Raw genomic sequence first — 23,787 nt, forward strand, 5'->3', positions numbered from 1 at the left:
AGAAAATCAGCAAAACTTGCCCAAAGCAAACATGCAACCATGACATAATTTTGTCAACAACCTAAGCTTAGAAATGTAAGCAGCTTGGGAAAGGAATGAAATATTCTATTTTCGTTAGTTCTGTCCTTAGACTCACCAGATTATTTGGTAGAAAAGCTTTTTATTGTAAGTTGTATTATTTAAGGGGTATGGGAGACGCAGAGCGGAGCCTGGCTCATTGGGAGGGGGCATTACTGATAAATGGAAAACTCACGCACACTTGGCAATACGGAGGACTTGGGATTGTTTTTATTGTTCTTTCTGAAATCTGTCCTTATGTAATGGCTAGCGACACATGCTTACTGCCTCTACCCATAATACACTGTGAACATTATTCACAACAAGCGCACAAAATGGCAAAGGATCTCCTGGTCGATGGAACTTCCTACGGAGACATGACTGTACCGGGTCCACAGCCTGCACTGACAAAACTTCCAGAAAGTTCCATGGGGAGCTTAAGCACTAGGGAAGGAGAACTCTTCCTCATTTCCCTCCTCTGTAAGGAACTGAGCTTTTGCATAATACAAGGTGACGGGGAAAGAACAGACTGATGTTTTTATCCTGCTCTTTCATGGTATTGTTTCAAGAAGACGCAGCAACCTGTCCCCTCCGCCCCACCCTTTTTTTTAAGAGAAATGAGCATACTATAGATATGCACGTGTTAAAAAAGAAAATGTTTACTTAGGGTTTGGGGGGTTTTTTGGCACGAGGCTGAAGACTTATTAAATACTTAAATGCTTGACTCAAGGTTTTAAGATAGGAGAGTTTAATGAAAAAAATAAATAAGCATATTGTATGAATGATCTGAGTATGAACAATACCAGGGACTAGAAATTATCACCAGAAAAAATAGGAACCAGATACTTTTGTGGGGCGGAGGTCTGAATGTACATAAGGAATTTGATTTAATCAAAATGGTTAATTTCAAATCGTTTAAGTCATGTGGGTCCAACTTGTAATTGTCTATTTTCACAAAAAAATATATTTCCTGGGTTGTGGCCTATGTAACTTTGGCTTTGGGAAGCTGAGGAACCAAAGAAAAAACTTTGTGATCGTGATTTCATCCTTATGAGCTTTTTCCTCTGCATATGGGCACATCTAACAACATCTATCGTTAAAATCTATGCCATAGACAGGATTATTTCACATATAGCTGATTGTATTTCTCAAAGCAAACATCTCCAAGAATATCACGTATGGAAAGCTATACAAATACGTAGATGGACAGGCAAAAAAAAGACACAGCCTGCTTAAGTGCCAAAGAGTTTGTGCAGAGCTAGAAAGAAAACAGAAATCCACCTGGGTCAGAGGTATGGGGTTAATTTCTCTTGCTGAGGCTCAGGTTTCCCCTCGATGGGTCTTTAATGGTTCACCTAAGTTCAAGTAGAGGAGCGTCTTTCTTCTTTTGTTAACCAAACATGCCCAGGTACAGCTGCTTCTCCTTCTGATGGTAGCTACTGAGTTCCGACTGAGTTAGCTGGAGGTACCGCCGGACATTGGCGTCTTAGAATAGGGCAAAGGAGGCAATTAGAGACACAGTTAGAACATGATCACACCTTGTGGTAGGAAAGGATTGTTCACACACTTCTTTCCCCACCACAACTGACTTTTATAGAGTCAGATATTTTTTAGGCGTGGATAAAAATAATAAACAAGTCCCTTTAAAACGTTCAAAACAAACATACTGATTATGAATACTTAGGGAAAATACCAAGTTATTGTCACTGGTTTATGCAAGTTAGCATTTTAACCCCCCACTTTAGGGATGAGGTTATTTTACAAAAATAGATCAGAGATAACCGCAAAGGACATTCCACATAAACGATAAAAACCAGCACTATTATTTTGAATCAAGACTCCAATCTTTCAAAGGACTTCCTATAGAAAGTGGGTTTGAGGAGAACCAGATTTCTGAATCTGGAATCATTTGAGCTTACTTATTACTGATTCTGTAAGTATCAGAATAAATATATTCTCTGGGAAAATAAGTTTGTTTGTATCTATAAAACATGCAGAGTATTTTTTACTCTCCAAAGTCCAGGAATCTTCCTGTGAAGAAATACACATAAGCATGGGTATATGACTTTAAATGCTATTTTGGCCCTTCTTCGATGTGACCTCTTCTCTATCTTTAGTTGCGGGGTTTGTTCTGCCAGGCCTCAGGTTGATTTCTGGGGTATTAAGGATGATTTGATAGTTCTCTAGCTGCATTCGTGGGACGAGGCGAGCCTAGGGTCCTCCTACCCTGCTGCCATCTCCCCACTCCCCAACCCCACACATACTTTTGATTTTAAAAATCTTTCTAAGATCTGAATAGATCACAACTATTCTTTGCAACAGTCAATCTCATTCATTAATACCACTTTGAATTAAAAAAAAAAAAATCTCTGTCCAGGGAGAAAAATCTCTGTACGGTCAGGGCTGGCTGGTTCTTAATCTGATCATGAGAAAGAGCTTGAAGAAACAGTTATTGTTACAGCAGAGCCTCTAAAATACTCTACATGGGTGCAGTTCATCTATATACTTGAAGGTAAGAAACACGAGCAAATGCCTCATGTTTTATGTCTTTATTAATTCACAGTGGCTTTCCCATTCATTTATTTCATTTTGATTTTAAAGATTTTAAAGGTTTTATTTTTAAGTAATCTCTACACCCACCATGGGGGCTCGAAACCCACATCCCTGAGATCAAGAGTCACCTGCTCCACCGACTGAGCTAGCCAGGTGTCTCCCCCTCCCCCAATCATTTAGAGAATTTTTGCTGCATCGTTACCCTGGGGGACCCTCTACCTCTAGCATCTAGTAGCCACTCTGAGCCAGAATGCAAAATGGGAGAGAATTTTCAGTGCTGAACCACCAACACAGGAGTGAGTCTGTTATCCACTTCGCGGTATCTCTGCCTTGGAAACAAGTACCAAGTCTCAAATTCTCTCTAGGTAGGCCTGCCCCTTTTCTGGGTCATACCTGGGCTTAGCGGAGCTAAAAGAATAAAATGATAGCTAAGGCCAAGGCCAGACCCAGCTGGGGAACTGGCAGAAAGGAGGATCAGCAAGTATATTGATTGGAATACAGATCCTATTTCAGTTACAATCTCGGAACAGAAACTTGAAAAACAATGCTTTACAATCTCTTTCACCGGGGGAAGGAAGGGAGATGGTGTGTATGCCTGGTGAAGCATAATACTTCTGGAGGGTGTACAATATTGCTTTCTTGTGGAGGCAAGAATACAGGAATAGAAGAAGGCCAGTTTCTCAAACACCTCTTCAGACTTTTTGAATTTTGAACTATATGAATATATTATTACCTAGTTGAAAAAATTTCAAGGGGCGCCTGGGTGGCTCAGTCAGTTAAGCACCCGGCTCTTGATTTTGGCTCAGGTCATCATCTCACAGTTCATGAGATCGAGCCCCGCATCGAACTCTGCGCTAACAGCGTGGAGCCCGCTTGGGATTCTCCTTCTCCTTCCCCCTCTCTCTGCCCTGTACCCTGTTCGTGTGCATGCATGTGCTCGCTCGCTCTCTTGCAAAATAAATAAGCTTTTTAAAAATTCAGTAAATTGAAAGAAGTAAAATAAATCCCCCATTCCACCGATACCACCTCAGCAAGACAATTTCATTTGTCCTTACCACTTCGGTCCCCTTCTCTCTCACCTTTTGGCTGCCTATTGACAGCAGCCAGGAGGTAGTGCTGAGCCTGGTCATAGTCCTGCAGATGAAAAAAGGCCACTCCAGCCCGATACAAGGCCTTGGCATTATCAGGCTGTCGTTCCAGGACTTTCTGACTGTATTCTTTCACTCGTTCGTAGTTTACTGGCTCCATCTGAAGGAGACAGGCTAACAGGCCAAATGAAAAGAAGACAGAAGAGCAAAGAGGGACTTATTACGTGAAGTTCTAGTGGCCAACTCAAGGCTGCATCAAACAGAGGACGATACCAACAACATTCACTCACCCAACTAATACATCCAAAGGTCTACCATGGGCCAGACTTTCTTCTAGGCACTGGGGATGCAACAGTGAACAAAAGCATTACATGCCTTCTAATCAACTTTAATATCTACTGAACGCTTATTATGTGCCTACTGGTGGGTTAGGCCCAGCTATAAAACTGACAGGAACATACTTTAAAATGTGTTTAAAATTCTTCTTCTCTGTTTCTCTTCTACCCAAGGCTCTCCATCTTGAGCCCTCCATCTAACCACAATTATCACACTGCAGCTTTACAAACAACAATGGCTGCCATCAATTGTGTGAGGAAATAGCAGCACCGTGCTTTGTGCTTTATCTCATTTAATCTTCTCATCCACGCTACGAAATTGGTTAAGTGTTACTATCTCCATTTAGTGGACAAAGAAATCAAGGCTCAGAGACGTAAAGGAACTTGTCGAAGATCCTACAGCTTCTGGGTGGAATAAGAAATTTGAACCAAGGACTCTCTAATTCCCAAATCGTCATTTAAAAAAAAAATTTTTTTTAACGTTTTTATTTATTTTTGAGACAGAGAGAGACAGAGCATGAGCAGGGGAGGGGCAGAGAGAGAGAGGGAGACACAGAATCCGAAGCAGGCTCCAGGCTCTGAGCTGTCAGCACAGAGCCTAACGCAGGGCGCGAACCCACAGACTGCAAGATCATGACCTGAGCCGAAGTCAGACGCCCAACCGACTGAGCCACCTAGGCGTCCCCATCATTAAAAATGATGATATATTACTCACTATTCCCTTGGATTACATAATGGGACTTTGAAATCCAAATCTGTTTAGGAGACAATGCTCAGCCTTTCTATAATTAAGAAGAGAAACGTGCTCCCTATTTCATGACTGTAGGAATTAAACATAGTATTATTTAATCATGGTGCTGAGAAGAAAGGAGAATCAGGGCTTCCGAGGACATTAAAGGGCCTGGGCTTATGTCTGCATCCCTTCTACAACATCCCCACCAAGTGGTCATATGGTTTATACTTAACTAACCCATTACTGTAGCTTCATTCATTATCTGACAACTGGTTCTGCAGCACCGACCACAGGCTGGGGAGAGCTAGGAGCAGTGGGTAAGAGGAACAAGACAGACCTCTTGATGAGTAAACACCACTCACATCCTAGTCCCCAAGTAGAAGGAGTACACAATAAACAAACGGATTTTCTAAATTGCTTTGAAAAAAAAAAAAAAACAAACCCAAAAAACAAAAAAACAGAACTGTATTGGGATGAAGTGAATGAAGCCAGGGTCATGCTTGATTATCGAAGACTCTCGAAGAAAGTGACTTTTGACCCAAGATCTGAATGACAAGAGTCATTCAAGGGACGGGGCATTCTAGCTGAGAAAGAAGAAATTCTATAAAGCTGGAAGGTAGAAATGTGTTTTGCAAATTCCGTGTATTGGAGGAGCCAGACCATGTCAGGCCCTGAAGGTGAGGGTCAGAGTTTGGGTTTTTTCCCTAAGTCTAATGAAATGCCATTGGAGGATTTTCAGCAGCGAGCCGATCTCATTACCTTATCGGTAAAATGGGGATAATCACAAGTATCTTGTAGAATTTGAAGATGAGAGATATTGTACATAAACTGCCCCACGTGTTACAGGCACTCAATAAGTGAAAATGGCTAATCCAGTAAGTTCTTTATGGAGCATCTCCCAAGCACTCCCAAGTGGACGCTCTATGGATGGCTAGGCTTTGACTTCAGGTCCACCTGGAGAGTGAAGACACTGGCTGATCACTCTCTTTAAAAGTGAACATTCCCATGCCTGTGGCACTCACTGTGCCCATCTGCTTTATTCCTTTCCACAGCACTTGCCACCTTCCAATATAATATGTATGTTACCTTTGTTAATTGTCCATCTCCCTTACTTGAATATATGTTCCGAGAGAGCAGCACTCTTTACCTTATTATACTCCTATATCCTTAGTACCCAATAAGTAATTGAACTTAATGAATTGAAACATTAGCTACCATAATGACTATTGTTACCTGAATCTGAGAGTAGTACTGGACTCACACTGTAAAAAAGCTAGATTTTCACCAAACCATAGCGGAAAACTACTGTAGTTAAAAAAAAAAAAAAAAAAAAAAAAAAAAAAATCACTTTTAAACAACCATTACGAAGTATAAAAAACTAACCCTAATAATTTCCATAGCCTCAGCTGGGGTCATTAGAATGCTTTAATATACTCCAAAATAATTTAATTAGCTCCATGATTATTTTGCCTGCCATAGAACAGACCTCTACGAAGTCTCCTTTCTTTTAGTAGATCAATCCTAGTGATACAGATTCTGGCATCCATCTCTTCACCCAAGTTCATATGGAGATGGGAGATCCTAGTTATCCAGGAACTGATTTAAAGGAAGGAGAAAAACGAACAAAAGCTGTCCAAACATCTAATAATGTCTCACACCACCCGCTGGAGCAAATGCCTTCTTTCCTCTATTATAAATATTAAAGAAACAACGCCCTAAACATAAGTTCAGTGTTTGTTCTAGAGCGTGCAAAATTCCCTAAACCTATCAGCATCACCTGGAAATTTGTCAGAAATGCAAATCGGTAGTGCCTCTCCCACTCAGCTCCATTAAATCGGAATCTCTAGGGGTGGGGCTGAGTTAACAAACTCTCCAGGTTAAGTTTGAGAAGCATGGCTCTATAGAAACTCATTTAGAGGCCCATAGATTGGAAATGTATTTCGATTCATGGCAGAATAAGTACATGACAGCAGAAAAGCACACCCGTGCTTTTCCCTAATGTTCACAGATTTTCATGTGCCTGCCCTGATACTCTACCCACCCTTCAGCCCTGTTCTTACCAGCTAGATTGTTGTAGCAGTCTGTCTGGGTGGTGTGCAGTATGTTCTCTTGTTCAGGTGTGAGGGCCGGGCCCTGAGGTCCTAGATTAGGTATCGGGGAGGGCAGACTTGGATCCAGACCCCGCAGCTGAAGCAGAGCTCGATGGTACCTACTTACAGCATCTCGGTACTTCCCTTCTCGGTAACGTTGGTTCCCTTTCTCCTTGTACAGTTGAGCCTCCTGCAGGCGCTTCTCCATAACTCTTTGTCGCCCAGAGCTCTTGTGGAACTGGGACGCGAAAGAGCAATTGAAGCTCTGGAGATGGGAGCAAAACAACTGATTTAGATAGCCGATTTAAGAAGGCAGGAAATTAGCCCTCTCCAGGACGCCCCCCGGGAATGAGTTTTACTTGTCTCTTCTCTGTAGTAATTTTCAATCTTTAAACGTACAGGACTAATCAGGGAGAGGATGTGGGAACAGCAAAGCCAGAGATTAAGTGATTTCATAAAGAGGAGACTCCGGGGTGAAGAGACCCTCCCGAAAAAGGAAGGGCCGGGCTAAGGAACTGTGGCAGGCGTGGGAATGCCGGCGGAATTTGCTTCCTCCTTTCTCTTGGACACACCTTCTTGACCCGGAAGTGGAAGGGAATAGGCGGGGACAACTGCTAAAAGAGGTCTACGGGGCTTGCCACCACTCCTGGTCTTTTTTTGCGCGTATTAAATAAGCATTTGTTTATGTCGGTATCAGAAGCTGGGGACCGAGCTGAATGTGGTTTGTGCAACCAACTCACAGGCTTAAGCTGGCGCGGCCGCAGAGCAGCTCAGTTACAAGCCCACCAAGCTCCGCGGCCAACCCCTCGCCCTCTGCAAATACCCAAGCACGGAAGTCTCCCCCTCGGCTTCGGTTTACGGGCGGAAGCACTTAGACGACCGGGACCGACGTCTCGGCAGTTTGGTATCTGAAGGGTCGCGCGCAATGCGCCACACCGTCCAATCAAAAGCGGCCCCGGAAAAATAATCCCGCAGAAGCTACCCCGCCTCTACAGCCCCCTGCAGATCAACCCGGGGCGGGGCGGCGGGGAAATCTCCCGTCAGCTTCGCCAATTGGAAGAATCCGGCCGATCACGGATAACCAATCAGAATTGCAGATGACGATTCAAGTTGGCCAATAAGAAAGCTAAAAGGCGAGGTCCAGGCGTCTGTTGCTGGGTAGAGAAGTTAAAGGATTCAGAGAAGAGGGCCGGGGTGGGGGGGGAGGGTGTCGCTGTATTCCTTAGTTTGAGGAAGCCCTTTGTTTACTAAACAGACAATTGCTAGGCGGCTTTAAAGTCGCTACAGCATCCCTCCTGGGCTTTTTTTTTTGTTTAACTCTCAAGAAGCTGGGGGGGACGTATAGCCAGTAGGGAAGAAAGACTAGCAAGCAAGACTTTAGACGACAGCTCGATCGGAAGCCAGACGGGAGTAAGGGTGGTGACGGGGTGGGAGGGGCGTGCAGGAAGGGAGCTCCGGGCGTCTGCGCAGAGCCCATGGCTGGAAGTACGGAAGGCGGGCGCGCACACGCCGCCGTGCTACGAGGCACTTGAGCCGTAGCCAGTCCTTCCCGGCTCCGGCTCCGGTGCGGCTGCGCGGTGGAATCACTGGCGGCGATTGGCCCAGGGGTGAGAGGGGGCGGGAGGTAAGGGGAGGGAAATCGGTCGTCCTCGGCGCGCGCCCGCCCGCGGCAGGGGAACCGAGGGGGCAGGAAGGAAAGCTGTTCCCCGCTGCGTTGTTTTGGGCTCAGTGAGCCGAAAGGGGGAGGGGAGGAGAGGGAGAAACAAACACTACGTAGCGGAGGCTGCGCGCGGCCTTCGTGCCTGCGTGCGTACGTGCGTGCGCTCGCTCGCGCGGGCTCAGTGCTGGCGCGTGAGGCGGAGGCGGGCGGCGGCGGCGCCTGCGCGGTCGGGCTCGGTCGACGGTTCGCAGGGGAGGAGGCGGCGGGAGGCGGAGGAGGCGGCGGTGGCGATGGAGGTGAAGCGGCTGAAAGTGACCGAGCTGCGGTCTGAGCTGCAGCGGCGGGGCCTGGACTCGCGCGGCCTCAAGGTGGATCTGGCGCAGCGGCTGCAGGAGGCGCTGGACGCCGAGATGCTCGAGGACGAGGCCGGCGGTGGCGGGGCCGGGCCCGGCGGGGCCTGCAAGGCGGAGCCTCGGCCTGTGGCCGCGTCGGGCGGTGGCCCGGGCGGGGACGAGGAGGAGGACGAAGAAGAGGAGGAGGAGGACGAGGAGGCGCTGCTTGAGGACGAGGACGAAGAGCCACCTCCTGCCCAGGCCTCGGGCCAGGCCGCGCAGCCGCCGCCGGAGCCCCCGGAGGCGGCAGCCATGGAGGCCGCGGCCGAGCCCGATGCTTCCGAGAAGCCGGCAGAGGAGGCCACGGCCGGGTCAGGTGGGGTAAATGGTGGCGAAGAGCAGGGCACCGGCAAGGGGGAGGAAGACGAGCCGGAGGAGCGGAGCGGGGACGAGACACCAGGATCCGAAGCTCCGGGTGACAAGGCCGCAGAGGAACAGGGTGAGGAGCTGGTAGCGGAGCCCGGCTCCAAACTGCCCCGACCCAGCAGTCAGCCATGCACTGCGGGGTCCGTTTCCTTGTTCTCGCTTGCCCGAAAGCGCAAGATTCCCATCGCCTTTTGGTGGGACTCTCTCCCCGGGGGAGGTGGCTTTCGTTCTCTACCCACCTTTCTGGAGGGTTTGACTGCCTCTGGCGGCCCCCCTCTCTGCAAGAGGGAGCTTCCTGCCTAACTTGGTTCCTTGGCGGTGGTGGATGGAAGTGAGCGATTTTGCATGCGAACTGCTTGTGAGCTACCTGTGGAGCAGTCTCCCGCCGTATTGGTTATCTTTTCCTAAAGCGGGAATGCGATGAGAAATTGGCTATTGCAGGGACAGCCAGACAGGACTGTTGGAGGCTTTGGCCTTTGGGTTACCTATTGGTATTTCCGCCTTAAAAATATTAAGCAATAGGCTAAGTTCGCCAAAGTCCGCTCCATCACGTTACTGGCGCTTGAGCCACACAGTGAATCTGAAAATCTAACCTTGCTCCTGCTTTAGCAGCCTGTGGTTTGAGGGTGTGGAGTTTAATAGTTAACTAGTGAAGGGAAAGTCTTAATCTAGTGCGTTTAGAGTAAGTTAGTTAACACCAGTTGGCTAGATGTTTTACCTTGCTTGAATTATTATGATTAAGTTTTAATTTTTCCACTGAGTCTGCCGATGGACAAATTTGTGGATTGGCTGTGCACTTAAAGCATTTTTAAATTTTAGGTCCCTGACTTCCTGAATTGGAACTATTGAGGTGTCGGGGGGTTCACGGAATAACCTCGTGGAAGAGAGTGTGTAGAGTTGCCCAGGGAGTTAGTGACCTTTCTCTCTCTTCTTTTGAAGTGATTGGATGGTTAGACCAAATCCGTAATTATCTGTGAGAGTAGGCAGGAAAACTAGAGGTGCTTCCAAGTCTTGCTGTGTAGTGGGGTGCCTTAATTCTTACAATACATTTTTTTAGGATGCTATAAGTAATCATGGTATAATTGGAACCCTTTCTAAGACAGTCACATGCAAGTTGCAGATTGTTTGTTCTGTGTCCTGGAACAAAAATCCCATTACATAACCTTTGACTTCGTGTGTATCCCAAATAGAAGATAAAAAAGGTTGAGGGATAAAGGACCGCTTTAAGGAAATTATTGTTGAAAACCTTAACGTTGCAAACTACAAAAGCTTGAAGAAAAAGTCCAGTTTTTTTCCCTCTTGCAGAGAATGTTGCTAAATATACGACAACACCTTTCTACCCCAAATTATGTGCAGTAAAGATGCAGTATTATTTATGGGTCTCTTGTGACTTAATGGTTTGCTCTTGGCAACCTTCAGTTAAAAAAAAAAAAAAAATTCCATGATAGAAGTACAGCTGTGAATATGCACCTGAGTCTGTTTGCTGTACAAGTAAAAGCTGTGGATGGCTGTGCATTGTAAAGCTGGAAAGGCAAAATCTTTAAAAAAGACACATACGCTCAGGCTTCTGTATCATGAAGCTGTGGGAAAATGTTGGAAAATGTGTATTAAGTGCCTAGTTTACATCCAAACCTGACAATCAAGAGTCAAAATTAAATTAACCTATGAAATTCTTTAAAGACTTAGAGGATTTTTTTAAATGTCATATTGGTGGGAAAATCTGCAAGTTTGACCTGATTTAAGCAGATAAATTTAGAATGCAAAAATTGTCCAATTTTTATCTGCTGCTTGACTGTAATTAGCCCATAATGTCCATCCTTTTTTCTTTTCCATTCTTTTCTCTTTTCTTTTTTCTTCTTTTTTTCCTTTTCTTTTCTTTTCTTTTCTTTTCTTTTCTTTTCTTTTCTTTTCTTTTCTTTTCTTTCTTATGAAATAATCAGCCAGTGACAGGAAGATGATCTTTGGAAATAAAACGTTCTGTGGATACAGTGGGAAGAACCTGGCTATTCTGATTAGACAGCTACTCAGCCCCTTTAGTTTCTATTGGTTCTGAGCTTATTCTACGCTCCAAGATGAAAACTGATTTTCTTTCCCTCCTTTTTGTAGGAGATGACCAAGATAGTGAAAAGTCAAAACCAGCAGGCTCAGATGGTGAGCGGCGGGGGGTAAAGAGACAGCGGGATGAGAAGGATGAACATGGCCGAGCTTACTATGAATTCCGAGAGGAGGCTTACCACAGCCGGTGAGGGAAACGGTCCCCTTCATTGAAAGGGGTGTCTGCTCTGATTTGTTATCTACCTGATGTTGATTGGAGAGTATGGAAAGAGGGGTGGCTTAAAAATGCAATAGATTTTTCTAGGCGTAAGTTTCAGATTGAATCCACTCTGAAAGCTCCTGTTGCTCTTTTCTCATTTGCTGATAGAAGCTGTCTGCTGGAATTTTATATTCACTGATAGTTTAAGACTTGATACAGACACCCCTCAAAGAAGAGGGCTTTGGATACACCGTATTTGCTTTTCTTTCATACCTATAGCTCAAAGTCTCCACCACCCCCTGAAGAAGAGGCAAAAGATGAGGAGGAGGATCAAACTCTTGTGAACCTGGACACGTGTATGTATAAGGCAGACAGGTTGGGGTTTTCAACCAACCCAAAGTGATTTTGGAGATTAAAACTTCATGGCCTGCGAATTTTAAGAGATTTAGCAATAGGAGACTTTGTATCCATTCTTGACACCTGGGTAGATTTGCGTTCTGTTGATGATTTTCAAGTGTTGGGCTTTGGAATAAACAGATTGTTTCTTTCTAACAGATACCTCGGATCTCCATTTTCAAGTGAGCAAAGACCGCTATGGAGGGCAGCCGCTTTTCTCAGAGAAGTTCCCCACCCTTTGGTCTGGGGCAAGGAGTACCTACGGTGTGACAAAGGGGAAAGTCTGCTTTGAGGCCAAGGTAGTGTATACAGCTCATTAAGACCATTTGTTTATTAAATTATTTATTAGACTGCTACGTACTGGTTCCTGCCCCCCAGTATTTTATTAATGCAGAAAAGGCACCACACTTGAATGATAACCTTAGCTTCGGTAACCGACAAATTGACCCCCGTGGCTTTGGTTTAAATTCACTGATCGCTGGTATTCTGAGGTTGAGTTGTGACAGTTGTTTTCAGTTGATACACAAGTCTTGTCTTTCCAGCTCAGACTTTGCTCCTGAGTTGGTCAGAGTATCTGAGAGTTCCTTTTCTGACTTGGCCAGGTAACCCAGAATCTCCCGATGAAAGAAGGCTGCACAGAGGTTTCTCTGCTTCGAGTTGGATGGTCTGTTGATTTTTCCCGTCCACAGCTTGGTAACGTTCTTTTTAACTGAATCGTTAGTGTTTGCTGCCGTGCCGTTTATTCCGTGGGAAATTTGGGTATAGGTAACTAATTCGCTGTCTGTTCTAGGTGAGGATGAATTCTCTTATGGTTTCGATGGACGAGGACTCAAGGCAGAGAATGGGCAATTTGAGGAATTTGGCCAGAGTTTTGGGGAGAATGATGTCATTGGCTGCTTTGCTGTAAGTGCTCCTAAAAGTTGTGGATTCTTAGTGAGAAGTGAGTAGAGGGCACTGGGAATTCAACTTGCTTCCTAACAGCTGCTGTCTTCTATGCATTTAAAACAAACTTGTTTTTAACGTTTACTTAACGTTAAACACAGAGCATGAGCAGGGGAGGGGCTGAGAGATGGAGAGAGACAGAATCTGAAGCAGGCTCCAGGCTCTGAGCTGTCAGCACAGAGCCCGATGTGGGGCTCGAACTCACAAACCGCGAGATCATGCCCTGAGCCGAAGTCAGACGCTTAACCGACTGAGCCACCCAGGCACCCCACTCTTCTATGCATTTGATGTATTGTTTGCTTAGTTGTGTTTAGCAGTCTGTTTTGTTTTGTTTTTCTTTTAAAGGTTAAATTGCAAGATTTAATCAGTCTCAACTCCTGTAAGGTCTTGAATGCTCTTGTTTGTTGTCACTGTAGAATTTTGAGGCTGAAGAAGTAGAACTTTCCTTTTCCAAGAATGGAGAAGACCTAGGTGTGGCATTCCGGATCAACAAGGAATCCCTGGCAGAACGGGCCCTCCTACCCCATGTCCTCTGCAAAAATTGTGTTGTAGAATTAAACTTTGGTCAGAAGGAGGAGCCCTTCTTCCCACCACCGGAAGAGTTTGTGTTCATCCATGCTGTGCCTGTCGAGGAGCGTGTGCGCACTGCAGTCCCTCCCAAGACAATAGATCAGTGTGAGGTATGCCAAACGGTGTGCAAAACTTACGCTTTGGAATGGTTGGCTTGAAGACTTTTCTTAAAGCTTCACCTGACTGGGCAGGTGATGATGTTCTTAAATTGGGCTTTATGAACCTGACCCTCGCTTAGTTTTCATGGCATTCCTGGTTCTGTTTACTTGTAGGTGATTCTGATGGTTGGACTGCCTGGATCTGGAAAGACCCAGTGGGCACTAAAATACGCAAAAGAAAACCCTGAGAAAAGATACAATGTCCTGGGAGCTGAGACTGTGATCAGTCAAATGAGGGTGAGTTGCTGGGAGAGGTGAGCTGTGGTATTTGCTCTGGAGGTTCCAAGTAAATGCCTATAACCCTTTCCTGGTGGAGTTGGTCTTAATATATGTTTAGGGCTTTTGGTGTTTTGTTTTTTTTTTTTTTTTTTTTTTTTTTTTGCTGTGTTGTCAGATTTCTCAAAGCAGATAAAACCTGGAACATGTCCAGATCAAGATGGAAATGACTCTTAGGGAGTGGACAGCATGCATTCACAGCATTGAGGAATAGGAATGATATGCTATGAATAGCTATGATAGCTTTGATCGCATTAAAAGAGGTGGCATTTACCAGTGACTCTTGGGTTTTAACTTGCTGCATAACTTCTTGTGTTTCTCTTCACTTCCTCTTGAACTCATCAGATGAAGGGGCTTGAGGAGCCAGAGATGGACCCCAAAAGCAGAGACCTTTTAGTTCAGCAAGCCTCCCAGTGCCTTAGTAAGCTGGTCCAGATTGCTTCCCGGACAAAGAGGAACTTCATTCTTGATCAGGTATCGTTGAAAACATTGACAAGAAACCTGATTTTACAGACGGTCCAAAGATGAAAGATTTGGCATCTATTTAATCTGATAAAACGGCTTACAGTCCAAGCGGGGTGCGTATGTAGAGGGAGACAGAATTAAGGATCAGAAACAGGTTCCTTAAGTATGACCGAGTGGTTGTGTTCTATGACTGAGTCATAATGTTTTTGGAATTCAGGGATACCTTTTTATTCGTGTTTTTACCAGAGAGTATATGGACCAGACTATAAAACACATAATAGAGGCAATGGGAAGAGAGGTGGAGCTTGTGTGGATTCCTGGCTCCACCACTTAACTAGGTTTGTGGCCTTTGACGAGTCTTGGTCTCTGAGTCTCAGTTTTTTTGATGTGCGAAACGGAGTAATACCTGTCATATAGAGTTTGAAGAATTAGAGGAAATTGTGTCTATAAGACCGCTAATTTCTTGCTTCGCTTGTAAAAGATGCTCAGTAAGTGTTTCGGTTGAATACGAGTGGTAATTTTTATTCCTGAAACATCTCTTGTTCTTTCTGTCCCTAGTGTAACGTGTACAACTCTGGCCAACGGCGGAAGCTGTTGCTGTTCAAGACTTTCTGTCGAAAAGTGGTGGTGGTTGTTCCTAATGAGGAAGATTGGAAGAAGAGGCTGGAGTTGAGGAAGGAAGTGGAGGGAGATGATGTGCCTGAGTCTATAATGCTGGAGATGAAAGGTGGGCTAATGTTACACAAGTTAGGGAGCCTGTCCTTGGTCAGTGCACACCTTTCCAAGGCCTCTTAGCACTTGGAGCGATTCTCCCCATCTAAAGTGTAAATCTGGCGGCACCTACCTGGCTCAGTCGGTAGAGCATGCATCTCTTGATCTCAGGGTCATGAGTTCGAGTCCCGGGTGGGACATAGAGCTTACCTGAAAAATAAAAGTGTAATCCAAAGAGTAAACTAATGGTAAATTAAGAGTAAATCAAGGAAGCACTTGTAGGTAAATGAATGAGGAGAGTAACTGGAGAAGCAGTAACTCCTTTTTTTTTAAATTTTTTTTTTTTTAATGTTTATTTATTTTTGACAGAGACAGAATGCAAGTGGGTTAGGGGCAGAGAGAGAGGGAGACGCAGAAGCAGGCTCCAGGCTCTGAGCTATTAGTACAGAGCCTGACACGGGGCTCGAACTCACGAGCTGTGAGATCATGACCTGAGCGGAAGTCGGACGCTCAACCGACTGAGCCACCCAGCCGCCCCAGCAGTAACTCCTTGATTCATTCCAGAGAAGATACAAAAAGTGAGGTAGTGACTGACCACAGGGTGATTAAAACTCAAAGCTGAGGCTTTGTTGATTCCATTATTCATTTAGTAAAAGTTTCAAGGGTGTTCACTGTTTGTCCAGTACTCTTTTAGGCATAGGGGAATAGTGAATTAAATGAAGCTTTGTCTTCATTGAATTTATATCTTAAGGGGGAGGGGGGGAGTTTGGAGTGAACAATCTTACCAGTATGTCTTGATTTCTAATATCACGTTAGGCTTGTTTTTTTGTTTCGGTTTTTGGTGTGTGCCTGAAGTTTTTAATATGATACAAAGCCTTATAGCAGCATCTCCGTGAGGCAGAATTAACCATCTTGATTGATCCCACTTCCTGCTGTTCCCTTGTTCCCTCTAGAGTGTGATTTTTTTCCCCCCTTTGCTGCCTTTAGCTTCTGTCATCCCACCTGTCTGCTCGGCTACTGGCTCTTTAACTTCTGATAATGCCCAGGCATGGGAGCTAGTTACACATCTAAGAGCTGGATTCTCCAAGTTGACTCAGAGTGAACCATGCCAGTCCATAGCTGATTCAGGTCCTTGGAGGAATTTAGTTCAGTTTTATAAAACTGAGGGCTGACTGGCTTCATCTCAGGATCAAGAGAGCCCCATAGAGCTGAATTCCACTGAGACTCACCCTCAGAACTTGATGTCTAGAGACCGGCTAATGTGCTGGCCCATCATGCACAGGTGGTAAATGAGGCCGCTTGTACTCTTGTCTCCTGTTCTCTCCTCATATAGATAAGTAAATGCTTTTTGGTTTGGGTCACTTTCTCATGGAGTCTCTCTTAGCATGTTATCTAACCAACAACCAAAATTTCCTCAGTTATTTTTAGCCTCCGGCTACCTTCATCTGTCCTGATAAGAAACTTTCACCCAATTCACTGTTAATTTATTACGGATCCCTTGAGAACTGGTAAATCTAATTTGCAAGTAGCCCTTTGCTTGGGACTGTTACAGTTTAGGGGAAACTTCTGATAAGCCAGTGGGTATGAACCCAGCACCTTCACGTGCATGGAAAATCCCATTCTTCCTACAGCGGGGTCTTTGGGGTGAGATCTTGCAGGTGTATGCGCTTTTCAGCTCCCACAAGCTTCTCCCTTCCTCTTACAGCCAACTTCTCTCTGCCTGAAAAATGCGACTATATGGATGAGGTGACCTACGGGGAGCTGGAGAAGGAGGAAGCTCAGCCCATTGTCACTAAGTACAAGGAGGAGGCAAGGAAGCTGCTGCCCCCCTCCGAGAAGCGGACGAACCGCCGAAACAACCGAAACAAGCGCAACCGGCAGAACCGAAGCCGAGGCCAAGGCTATGGTGAGTCCCGGGGACCTGCCAGCCCCCCTGCCTCAGTCTGTTCTTTGTGCTGCGCACGGCAGGAGCCACAGGGAAAGGCTGAGGAAACCAAGTCCAGTCCCAGACAGTGAGGAAGTACCTTCTATATTATAGGAGCATATGCTTCCTGTGTCCTTCCCTCCCCACCAACCACCTTCTTGCGCTTCTTCCATAATCCTTCAGCAAAAGGGAGTTACTTTTCAACAAAAATGTTTGTGTCTCGAAAAGCGTTTGCGCAAGCTTCCCGTGCAGGTGTTTTTTCATTCTTAAATACGAGCCCCACACTTTACCTCATGCTTCGCTTTTCCAGTATGTCCTCAGGACTTACGCAGTGAGGTTAGATTCCCAACCCGAATTTTCTTGCTGCTTTTGTCTGTTGGATCAAGCCAGCTGTGCAGACCAGAAAGTGAATGCATTATTCAGTAATTTAGGGGGGGGGGGGTTCCAAAGTAAGTTAAGCTAGTAGTAGAATTCACTTCTCTCCTGCATGTCTATCTAGTTTGTCAGTTAACCCCACAGTGTGCATTCACTTGACCTTAAAAATGTGTGTGTGTGTGTGTGTGTGTGTGTGTAAGTCAGCAAAGCTTCTGAGTGTCTGCTGTGTGCCAGGCACTGGGAATACCAGGTTTCTGCCCTAAGGAGCTTGTTATTTAGACTTTGTTTTTCATTCGCATAAAATAATGGGTCTGGGGTACAGGATAGCTGGGGTCCCTTCCAAGACTGAAAGTCGGTGATTCTACGAATGGCAGTTTTTACTCCTGTTTCTAACTCTGCCATGTATCCTTTTGCCATCTTAAATGTTTTGCAGGAATTGGGCAGGTTCCAAAGCAAGGTGGCTTGGTTTTCTTGTGTCTCTATTTCTCTGCCCACCCCCCCCCCCCTTCAGATTCTTTAAAAAGCTCCTGGCTGGTGCCTTAATTACCACCGTGTGAGCCTGACAGAAACAGGCTTCCTATTCCCCCAGAATTGCCTTTGGCTCCGACTTTTTGATTTCCACTCAGACGTGGAGCCAGGACCCCATGCCAGCTGTGTGAGCACGCTCTCCATTTCTCTTCCAGTGGGCGGGCAGCGCCGAGGCTACGACAACCGGGCCTACGGGCAGCAGTACTGGGGGCAGTCTGGAAACAGAGGGGTGAGTGCAGCTCTCCTTCTGCTCCTCCCTCTGGGTTGTGATGGCCATTCCTACTGGCTTGGGGGAGCAGAGTGGTTTGGGCTGTTTTCTCAGGGCTTAGGGTTTTGCCCATTTAATGTGTTCCTCTGGAAGAATTTATTCTGGGAAGATTAAGCCTGTTGATAATGTCAAGCTCTGATGTGTGTCTCACTCAAAACGGGATGGCAGTGGATCCTGACGCCCAAAGCCCACCAGTCTTCGCTTCTCCTTTCTCAGGGTTACCGTAATTTCTACGATCGATACAGGGGAGACTATGATCGATTCTACGGGCGGGATTATGAGTACAACAGATACAGAGACTATTACAGACAGTACAATCGGGATGTGAGTATCCTCTGGGGATGGGGGCGGGGGTGGCAGGACTAGAGGAATGAGTGTCCTGCCTCTCCGTGCTTGGCCAGCTGTGGCTCTGAGTGATGGGGTTTCCCCTCTCTTCTAGTGGCAGAATTACTACTACCACCCCCAGGACAGAGACCGATACTACAGGAACTACTACGGTTACCAAGGGTATCGGTGAAGCCCCTGTCATGCTCGCCTGTCAGCCATGAAGCTGAATCTCTAGGGGTGCCAGGCACCCCCCCAAAACACAACCAAGGAAAACAGGGGCTGTTCGGGTGGGGCTGAGCTGCCGGGGAGGGGCGGTGGGGGGGGAGGGTGCGCAAGCAGGGGCAGGGGAGGGGGGAGGTGGAAACGACAAAACTGTACATTTTTTTTAAAAGTTTGTTGAAAAGAATATTGTCTTATTCTATAAAACATTTCAAACCTAGTTAGATATTTGTAATCAAAAAACATTTGTGCAGAAAGCGGCACTTAGGGCTGCCTGTCCTGTATCCTGCGGTTGGACAGGAAAAGAACTAAAAATGTCACCCTTCTGACATTCTAAGGCAGCTGGACTGGCAGCCAAGGAAGGGAGAGCGGAGGAGGTGGTGCGGAGAGGGCGGGGACGCCCATGAGGGCGCTCTCCCCGGAGCAGGCAGGAGTGGGGACAGAGGGAGCACTTGTGACCGGGGCAGTGAAAATAAACGATTGGCTCTTCTCAATCACTTGCACCAACTAACCGTTTGTATTTTCTTTACTGACCTTTCCCTCTTGGGATATCCGGTCTGGTGGGCTGGGAGGCCAAAGCGTCCCTGTCTCCCCTTTCCCGTGCCTCGTGCTGTTTGGCTGAGGCTTGGAAGACCACCCGTCGGGCGGCTCCGTTCTGGAGGCTTCCCAGGCCAAGGAGGCACGGGGACCGTTCGTGATTGCAGGGCAGAATAGCCGGCACCCTCCATGTACCCGTTAATGAGTTTCCATAGACTCCTGGGGGAGAAGGGCATCGAAGCCCTCAGCCTGAAGATTGTGACTTGCCAGTCTCTACTCTGTCTTCCAAACTTGAGACAGGCGGGAAGTCCCTGAAATCATCTCTGTTAGAGCATCTGTCCTCTTATAGTGCGAGAGAAGGAGCGTTTCTCAGGGTTTCAGCTCACACAGAAACGAAGCAGGATTCTTTTCACTGCAGCAGGAGATGTATATAGGTGAATCCTGTGGTGTGGGCTACCAGGCCCAGGTGCTGAGAATAGCAACTATTTTATACAGTGTGGAGGGCATGAGCCCTACTGGTTTTTTTGATACACAGGTAGAGAGTGAATAGGAAAGGGGGGGGGCGGGGGGGCGGGGTGGGGGGGGTGGGAGGCAGCTCGGAGTGGGGCTGCTGAACTTGGGGAAGAGCGAGAATGTGAGTGCGTGTAATGTGTGCATGAGAGGGAGCGCCCCCTCCCAGCATCTTCAAACAGGATTTGTCTGGGGGTGCTGTCCCTGCATGTCCCCACAGAGGCCTCTCGCCGAGAGACTTCTATTGGGATAGTGTTTGTTTGTAACTTTACCAACCCCCTCCCAGTTCTTGATGAACAGCTTCAGGTTGCTGGGCTCGAGAATATGGGTGGGACATGAGAATGCTCTTTCAACATTCAGCTTCAGTTTTCATTCATCTTCCTGCTCAGCATTCTGTCAGCCTAGAACTTACTCTGCACACACCATGTATCGCAGCACTTGCTAGTGAGGGAAGACCCAGGGTAGCGTTGTGTTACTTACCAGACGACGTGTCCATTTCCTCCCCTGGGCAGTTCTCTGCCGAAAATTCTGTGCTGAGATTTGACCTTTCCCTCCCTCCATTGATACCTCCATGCAGCCCTTCCCGAGGCAGGCAGGCCCACATCTGGTCCTCTGGTCACCCCCTGCCCGATCCACCCTTCTGCCCTACAAGTACCTCTGACCCTGAGGCTGGAAGAGGGGTGCTGGCACGAAGGAAGTTTGCTTGCTCCTAACAATGTCCTTTCTCTTGGCGCCTGCTTCCTTGTGGTGCCATCACGGATCTGTGTGAGGCAGTGAGTGAAGTGATTGCATGAACCTTTCTGTAACCCGCTCACTTTTTATCGTTAAGGGAGTTTGAGAGAGCTTTGCTCGTAGTGTCAAGGCAAGGAGGCAAAAACTGGAGCCCAAAGAAATTCCCTTAGGGCCAGATTATGTCACAACAGAAAATTGAATTTTGAGGCGGAAGTTGCCATCCCTTTTCAAATGTTCAGTCCTCCAGCGAATAGTATCTTTTTAGAGTCTCTCACATGGTTTGGGGGTGCTAGGCCCTCAGGGCCGGCGGGGGGGGGGGGGGCAAAGAGCTTAAGCCGATTGGGGGGGTGGGGGGAGCCAGGGGAAGGTACTTGCTGTTAATTTTTGACACCAGAAAGTCATCTTTAAAAAAAAAAAAAAAAACGCTGTTTTTCTGATGGATGAAGAGTGAAACTGCCACATCCTTGTTGGTTTAGCCCAAGAGATCCCTTGCAGCAACTGTAGATGTCTGGGTTTTGTTTCTGTCTTTTTATTGTGGAAAAAAAAAAAAAAAAAATTTGTTACGGGGAAAATGTGGATTTACCAAGAGGGATCCCTAGCCTTGTTTTCCTTAGAAGACTTGTTTAGTGTTTTATCAGACGTCTTTTGTAGTTGTTGTAGATGGAAATGCTTGTGAGAAAAACAAACACCACATGGAGCCTGTAAATGTTTTTGCACAACCTGTAAAGCATTCTTGGAAGTGGCCAGTAAAAAAGGGTTTTACCGTTTAAAAAAAAAAAAATGTAACTGTGTCATTGTTTACATCTGTAACTTTTTCCTCCCCTGTTCTCATTACATCCTGGCAAAAATGTAGGCACCGTAGCTTCCAGTTTTAGAATAAATAACCATTTGGATTGAATTCACCCTATCTCCTGTGGCTGCACTGACTGGGGTGGAGTGTGTCATGGGGGGGGGATGGATTGACCGATTTCTGGTGCTGCTTCCTCAAGTCATACTGGGTTCAACCAAGGCTGGTTTTCCTCTTGCGTGGCTCTTACTCCCTTCTGATTCTGCTATTCACTTGATGATTGTTAGCCTCCTTAGTGCCTGCTTCTGAGCGCCTGGGCCACTGGAGTAGAAGAAAATACATGATAAATCATGATCCATTTGGCCTGTACTAAAACCACTCAAATGCTTAAGGTTCAAGGTAAAGCCGGTTCTATTTGGGAGCCAAGTAAGTTTATTAATGATTAGTTGCCACTTAGGAGGAAAAGCCTTCCTATACCATGGAAGATGTTAGATAGGGCTTATTTTGGGGAATGAGAATGTCACTTGAATTAACAAAAGCACCACCGCATTACTAGCACTAACTGATCCTAATTGTAATTCTAATACATGTTCAAGGACTCATTAAGGCTGAGACGCCTACAGGCTCACAACCCCAGTTTGGGAACGGTTGTGCTGTAACAGATACAGGTCCTGCTCTAACTCCTCCCTCTGTACGAGACAGATGTTCAGACCCCAGGGACCTACAGCTGTGTATATATAAAGGCTATCCTCGATTTCAGTGTTTGCCCATACTCTGGAATATTTAAAGTTACTCAGTGTTAGAGCTAATTAATAAGTTTTAGTGGTTAATTATAGTTAACGTCTGGTCTCTGGTAACCTCTTAAACCCCCTTTTTCCCCAGCTAGGGCTACAGCCATCACCCCCAATCTGAGGAGTATGAAAGTTGTGCAGAAAAATTAAGCAGAGGCTTAAAACAACACACACACAACTCCTATCAAGACTACCTTTGTTGAGCACTTCTGGCTTTTTACCAAGTCTGAACTTATGTGGAAATTTTCACTTACTCTTCTGGAGTTTGCCCAACACTTTGATGCAGTAGAAAAAGAGCAAGGTTCTTAGTGACTGCTCTGCATTGCTTGCTACTTAAGCGTATATAGTACAATCATTCATTAAATATTTGAGTGCCAGCTATGTGCCAGACACTTTCAGGATGCAGGGATTAAAATAGACTTGATCCTTTCAGGAGTTTTCATGAAACACCCAAGAAGAAACTAAAGCGGACTCCTGAACAGAATGAGGGTAGTAGGGTCCCCACTGTAGGATGAGGTAATGAATTAGATTACCTCCAGGGCCTGTTAGGGCTCAGAAATTCAGCAGCAGCTGGAAAGCTGCTGTTCCTGAAGGTGCCCCAAGTTCATCGGGTGCCCCTGGACCTGTGGATACATCCGTAGGAGACTAAGTTCGGTTCCTGGTAGAATGCCCTTTATTCCCTTGGTTTCCTCTCTGCATTCCTGTACGCTTACTGTCTTACTGCGTGAAGGAAGTGGGGGTGTGGGGAAGCTGGGGGTGATGGCTATCCCTAAAACAGGTCACCCTAAAACAGGTCACCCTTCTGTTACTTCAGGGTGGCTCCTCCCTTCAGCACCCCGCCCCCCCTCCCCGCAAAGTATATTCCAGCAAGAAACATGACCTAGGCTTCCTACGGTTAGGATGTATTCCTGAATTTGGGGGATGTTGATAGTGCATAAGAAGCAGACACCCTCGGACTGTTAGCTTACCTGCCTTGGCCCTGGTCCCACCTCCATATGTTCGCCCTTGGAAGGAAAAGGCTTTTTTCTAGAAGAGCATTCTGGGCTTCTAAACCTCGCCAAGTTTGAATCTGGGAGGCGCTCGTGAGACCTTAAGCCTTAGTTTTGGCATCTGGCCAGACAGCATGCTGGGACCACTACGAAGGCTGGTAGGCACACGAGGGGCGGGGACGTTGTTTCTGGCGGATGTGACCGAATGGGTCTGAGAGGGAAAGGGGAACATAGTAAGCTCTACCAGGAAGCCCAAACTGAAACAGTTTCGGGCTTATCCAGCTCCTAGGGACACCAGGAGGCAACCAAGGAAGGGCGCTGAGAGGAACGGCGCCGGGCATTGACCGCACACTTCTGTTTACACTCCAAAGGCATCCTCTGCTTGGCAAGCAGTAGAAACGAGATTCCCTCGCAAGATCCACACTCCCAGCGCCTGCTACGCTGTGCTTGCCGGGGTCCCCTTGTCCCACGATCTTTGCTTATAGTCACCCGTGTGCCTTCACCTGGATTGGGGGGACGTCGACTTCGAGACTCCGGGGTGGGTAGGAATGGGCATCGAGTTGACGAGGGCAGGGGCAGCCATTTTGAGACCAGATGAACACAGAAGGGACCATATTGAGAACTCCAGATGCCTGGGGCCGCCATTTTAAGTATGGGGATAGCTCGGAAGCCCTGTACGGTGAAACCCAGTGACGTGGGGCGGCCATATTGGCGCGGATCCCCTGGCGGTGGCCATCTTGGAAAGGGGCCCACT

The 23,787-nt window shown here is 46.6% G+C and overlaps 2 protein-coding genes across 6 annotated transcripts; one reads left to right on the forward strand and one right to left on the reverse strand.

The window, feature by feature from the left end:
• Positions 1-782: 782 nt before the first annotated feature.
• TTC9C (tetratricopeptide repeat domain 9C) lies at positions 783-7,790 on the reverse strand. 4 transcript variants are annotated; one of them, XM_019414709.2, is made up of 4 exons: positions 7,680-7,790; positions 6,827-7,121; positions 3,690-3,872; positions 783-1,542 (listed from the first exon to the last, which is right to left on the reverse strand). In XM_019414709.2, exons 2-4 carry the CDS (start codon positions 7,062-7,064, stop codon positions 1,448-1,450), a joined length of 516 nt encoding a protein of 171 aa, XP_019270254.1. In that variant the 5' UTR covers positions 7,065-7,121; positions 7,680-7,790; the 3' UTR covers positions 783-1,447. The 4 variants fall into 4 exon arrangements, with proteins under 4 accessions (XP_019270254.1, XP_019270253.1, XP_019270251.1 ...); XM_019414708.2 differs by having other exon boundaries at positions 7,597-7,718; XM_019414706.2 differs by lacking the exon at positions 7,680-7,790 and adding an exon at positions 7,256-7,428.
• A 726-nt stretch (positions 7,791-8,516) lies between these two features.
• HNRNPUL2 (heterogeneous nuclear ribonucleoprotein U like 2) lies at positions 8,517-21,364 on the forward strand. 2 transcript variants are annotated; one of them, XM_019414702.2, is made up of 14 exons: positions 8,520-9,347; positions 11,381-11,516; positions 11,808-11,884; positions 12,084-12,223; positions 12,527-12,617; positions 12,715-12,827; positions 13,283-13,546; positions 13,709-13,831; positions 14,216-14,344; positions 14,894-15,062; positions 16,752-16,952; positions 18,029-18,102; positions 18,358-18,465; positions 18,581-21,364. In XM_019414702.2, the coding sequence occupies exons 1-14, from the start codon at positions 8,807-8,809 to the stop codon at positions 18,656-18,658; spliced, it is 2,244 nt and encodes a 747-aa protein (XP_019270247.1). In that variant the 5' UTR covers positions 8,520-8,806; the 3' UTR covers positions 18,659-21,364. The 2 variants fall into 2 exon arrangements, with proteins under 2 accessions (XP_019270248.1, XP_019270247.1); XM_019414703.2 differs by lacking the exons at positions 18,029-18,102; positions 18,581-21,364 and having other exon boundaries at positions 8,517-9,347; positions 18,358-18,432.
• Positions 21,365-23,787: the final 2,423 nt, after the last annotated feature.

Source organism: Panthera pardus, unplaced genomic scaffold (assembly GCF_024362965.1).
Source record: "Panthera pardus isolate Hobbes unplaced genomic scaffold, ASM2436296v1 HiC_scaffold_12, whole genome shotgun sequence".
In the NCBI taxonomy this organism is placed as follows: domain Eukaryota; kingdom Metazoa; phylum Chordata; class Mammalia; order Carnivora; family Felidae; genus Panthera; species Panthera pardus.

Excerpts from the sequence above, each read along its gene's own strand:
- TTC9C (XM_019414706.2), bottom strand. The coding sequence starts at position 7,312 with ATGAAATCACTTAATCTCTGGCTTTGCTGTTCCCACATCCTCTCCCTG. Across the intron at positions 7,122-7,255 it reads TCCTCTCCCTGATTAGTCCT|AGCTTCAATTGCTCTTTCGC; the intron begins GTACGTTTAAAG and ends TCCCATCTCCAG. Across the intron at positions 1,543-3,689 it reads TGTCAATAGGCAGCCAAAAG|ACGCCAATGTCCGGCGGTAC; the intron begins GTGAGAGAGAAG and ends CCCTATTCTAAG.
- HNRNPUL2 (XM_019414702.2), top strand. The coding sequence starts at position 8,807 with ATGGAGGTGAAGCGGCTGAAAGTGACCGAGCTGCGGTCTGAGCTGCAG. Across the intron at positions 12,618-12,714 it reads TTTTTCCCGTCCACAGCTTG|GTGAGGATGAATTCTCTTAT; the intron begins GTAACGTTCTTT and ends TGTCTGTTCTAG. Across the intron at positions 12,828-13,282 it reads ATGTCATTGGCTGCTTTGCT|AATTTTGAGGCTGAAGAAGT; the intron begins GTAAGTGCTCCT and ends TTGTCACTGTAG.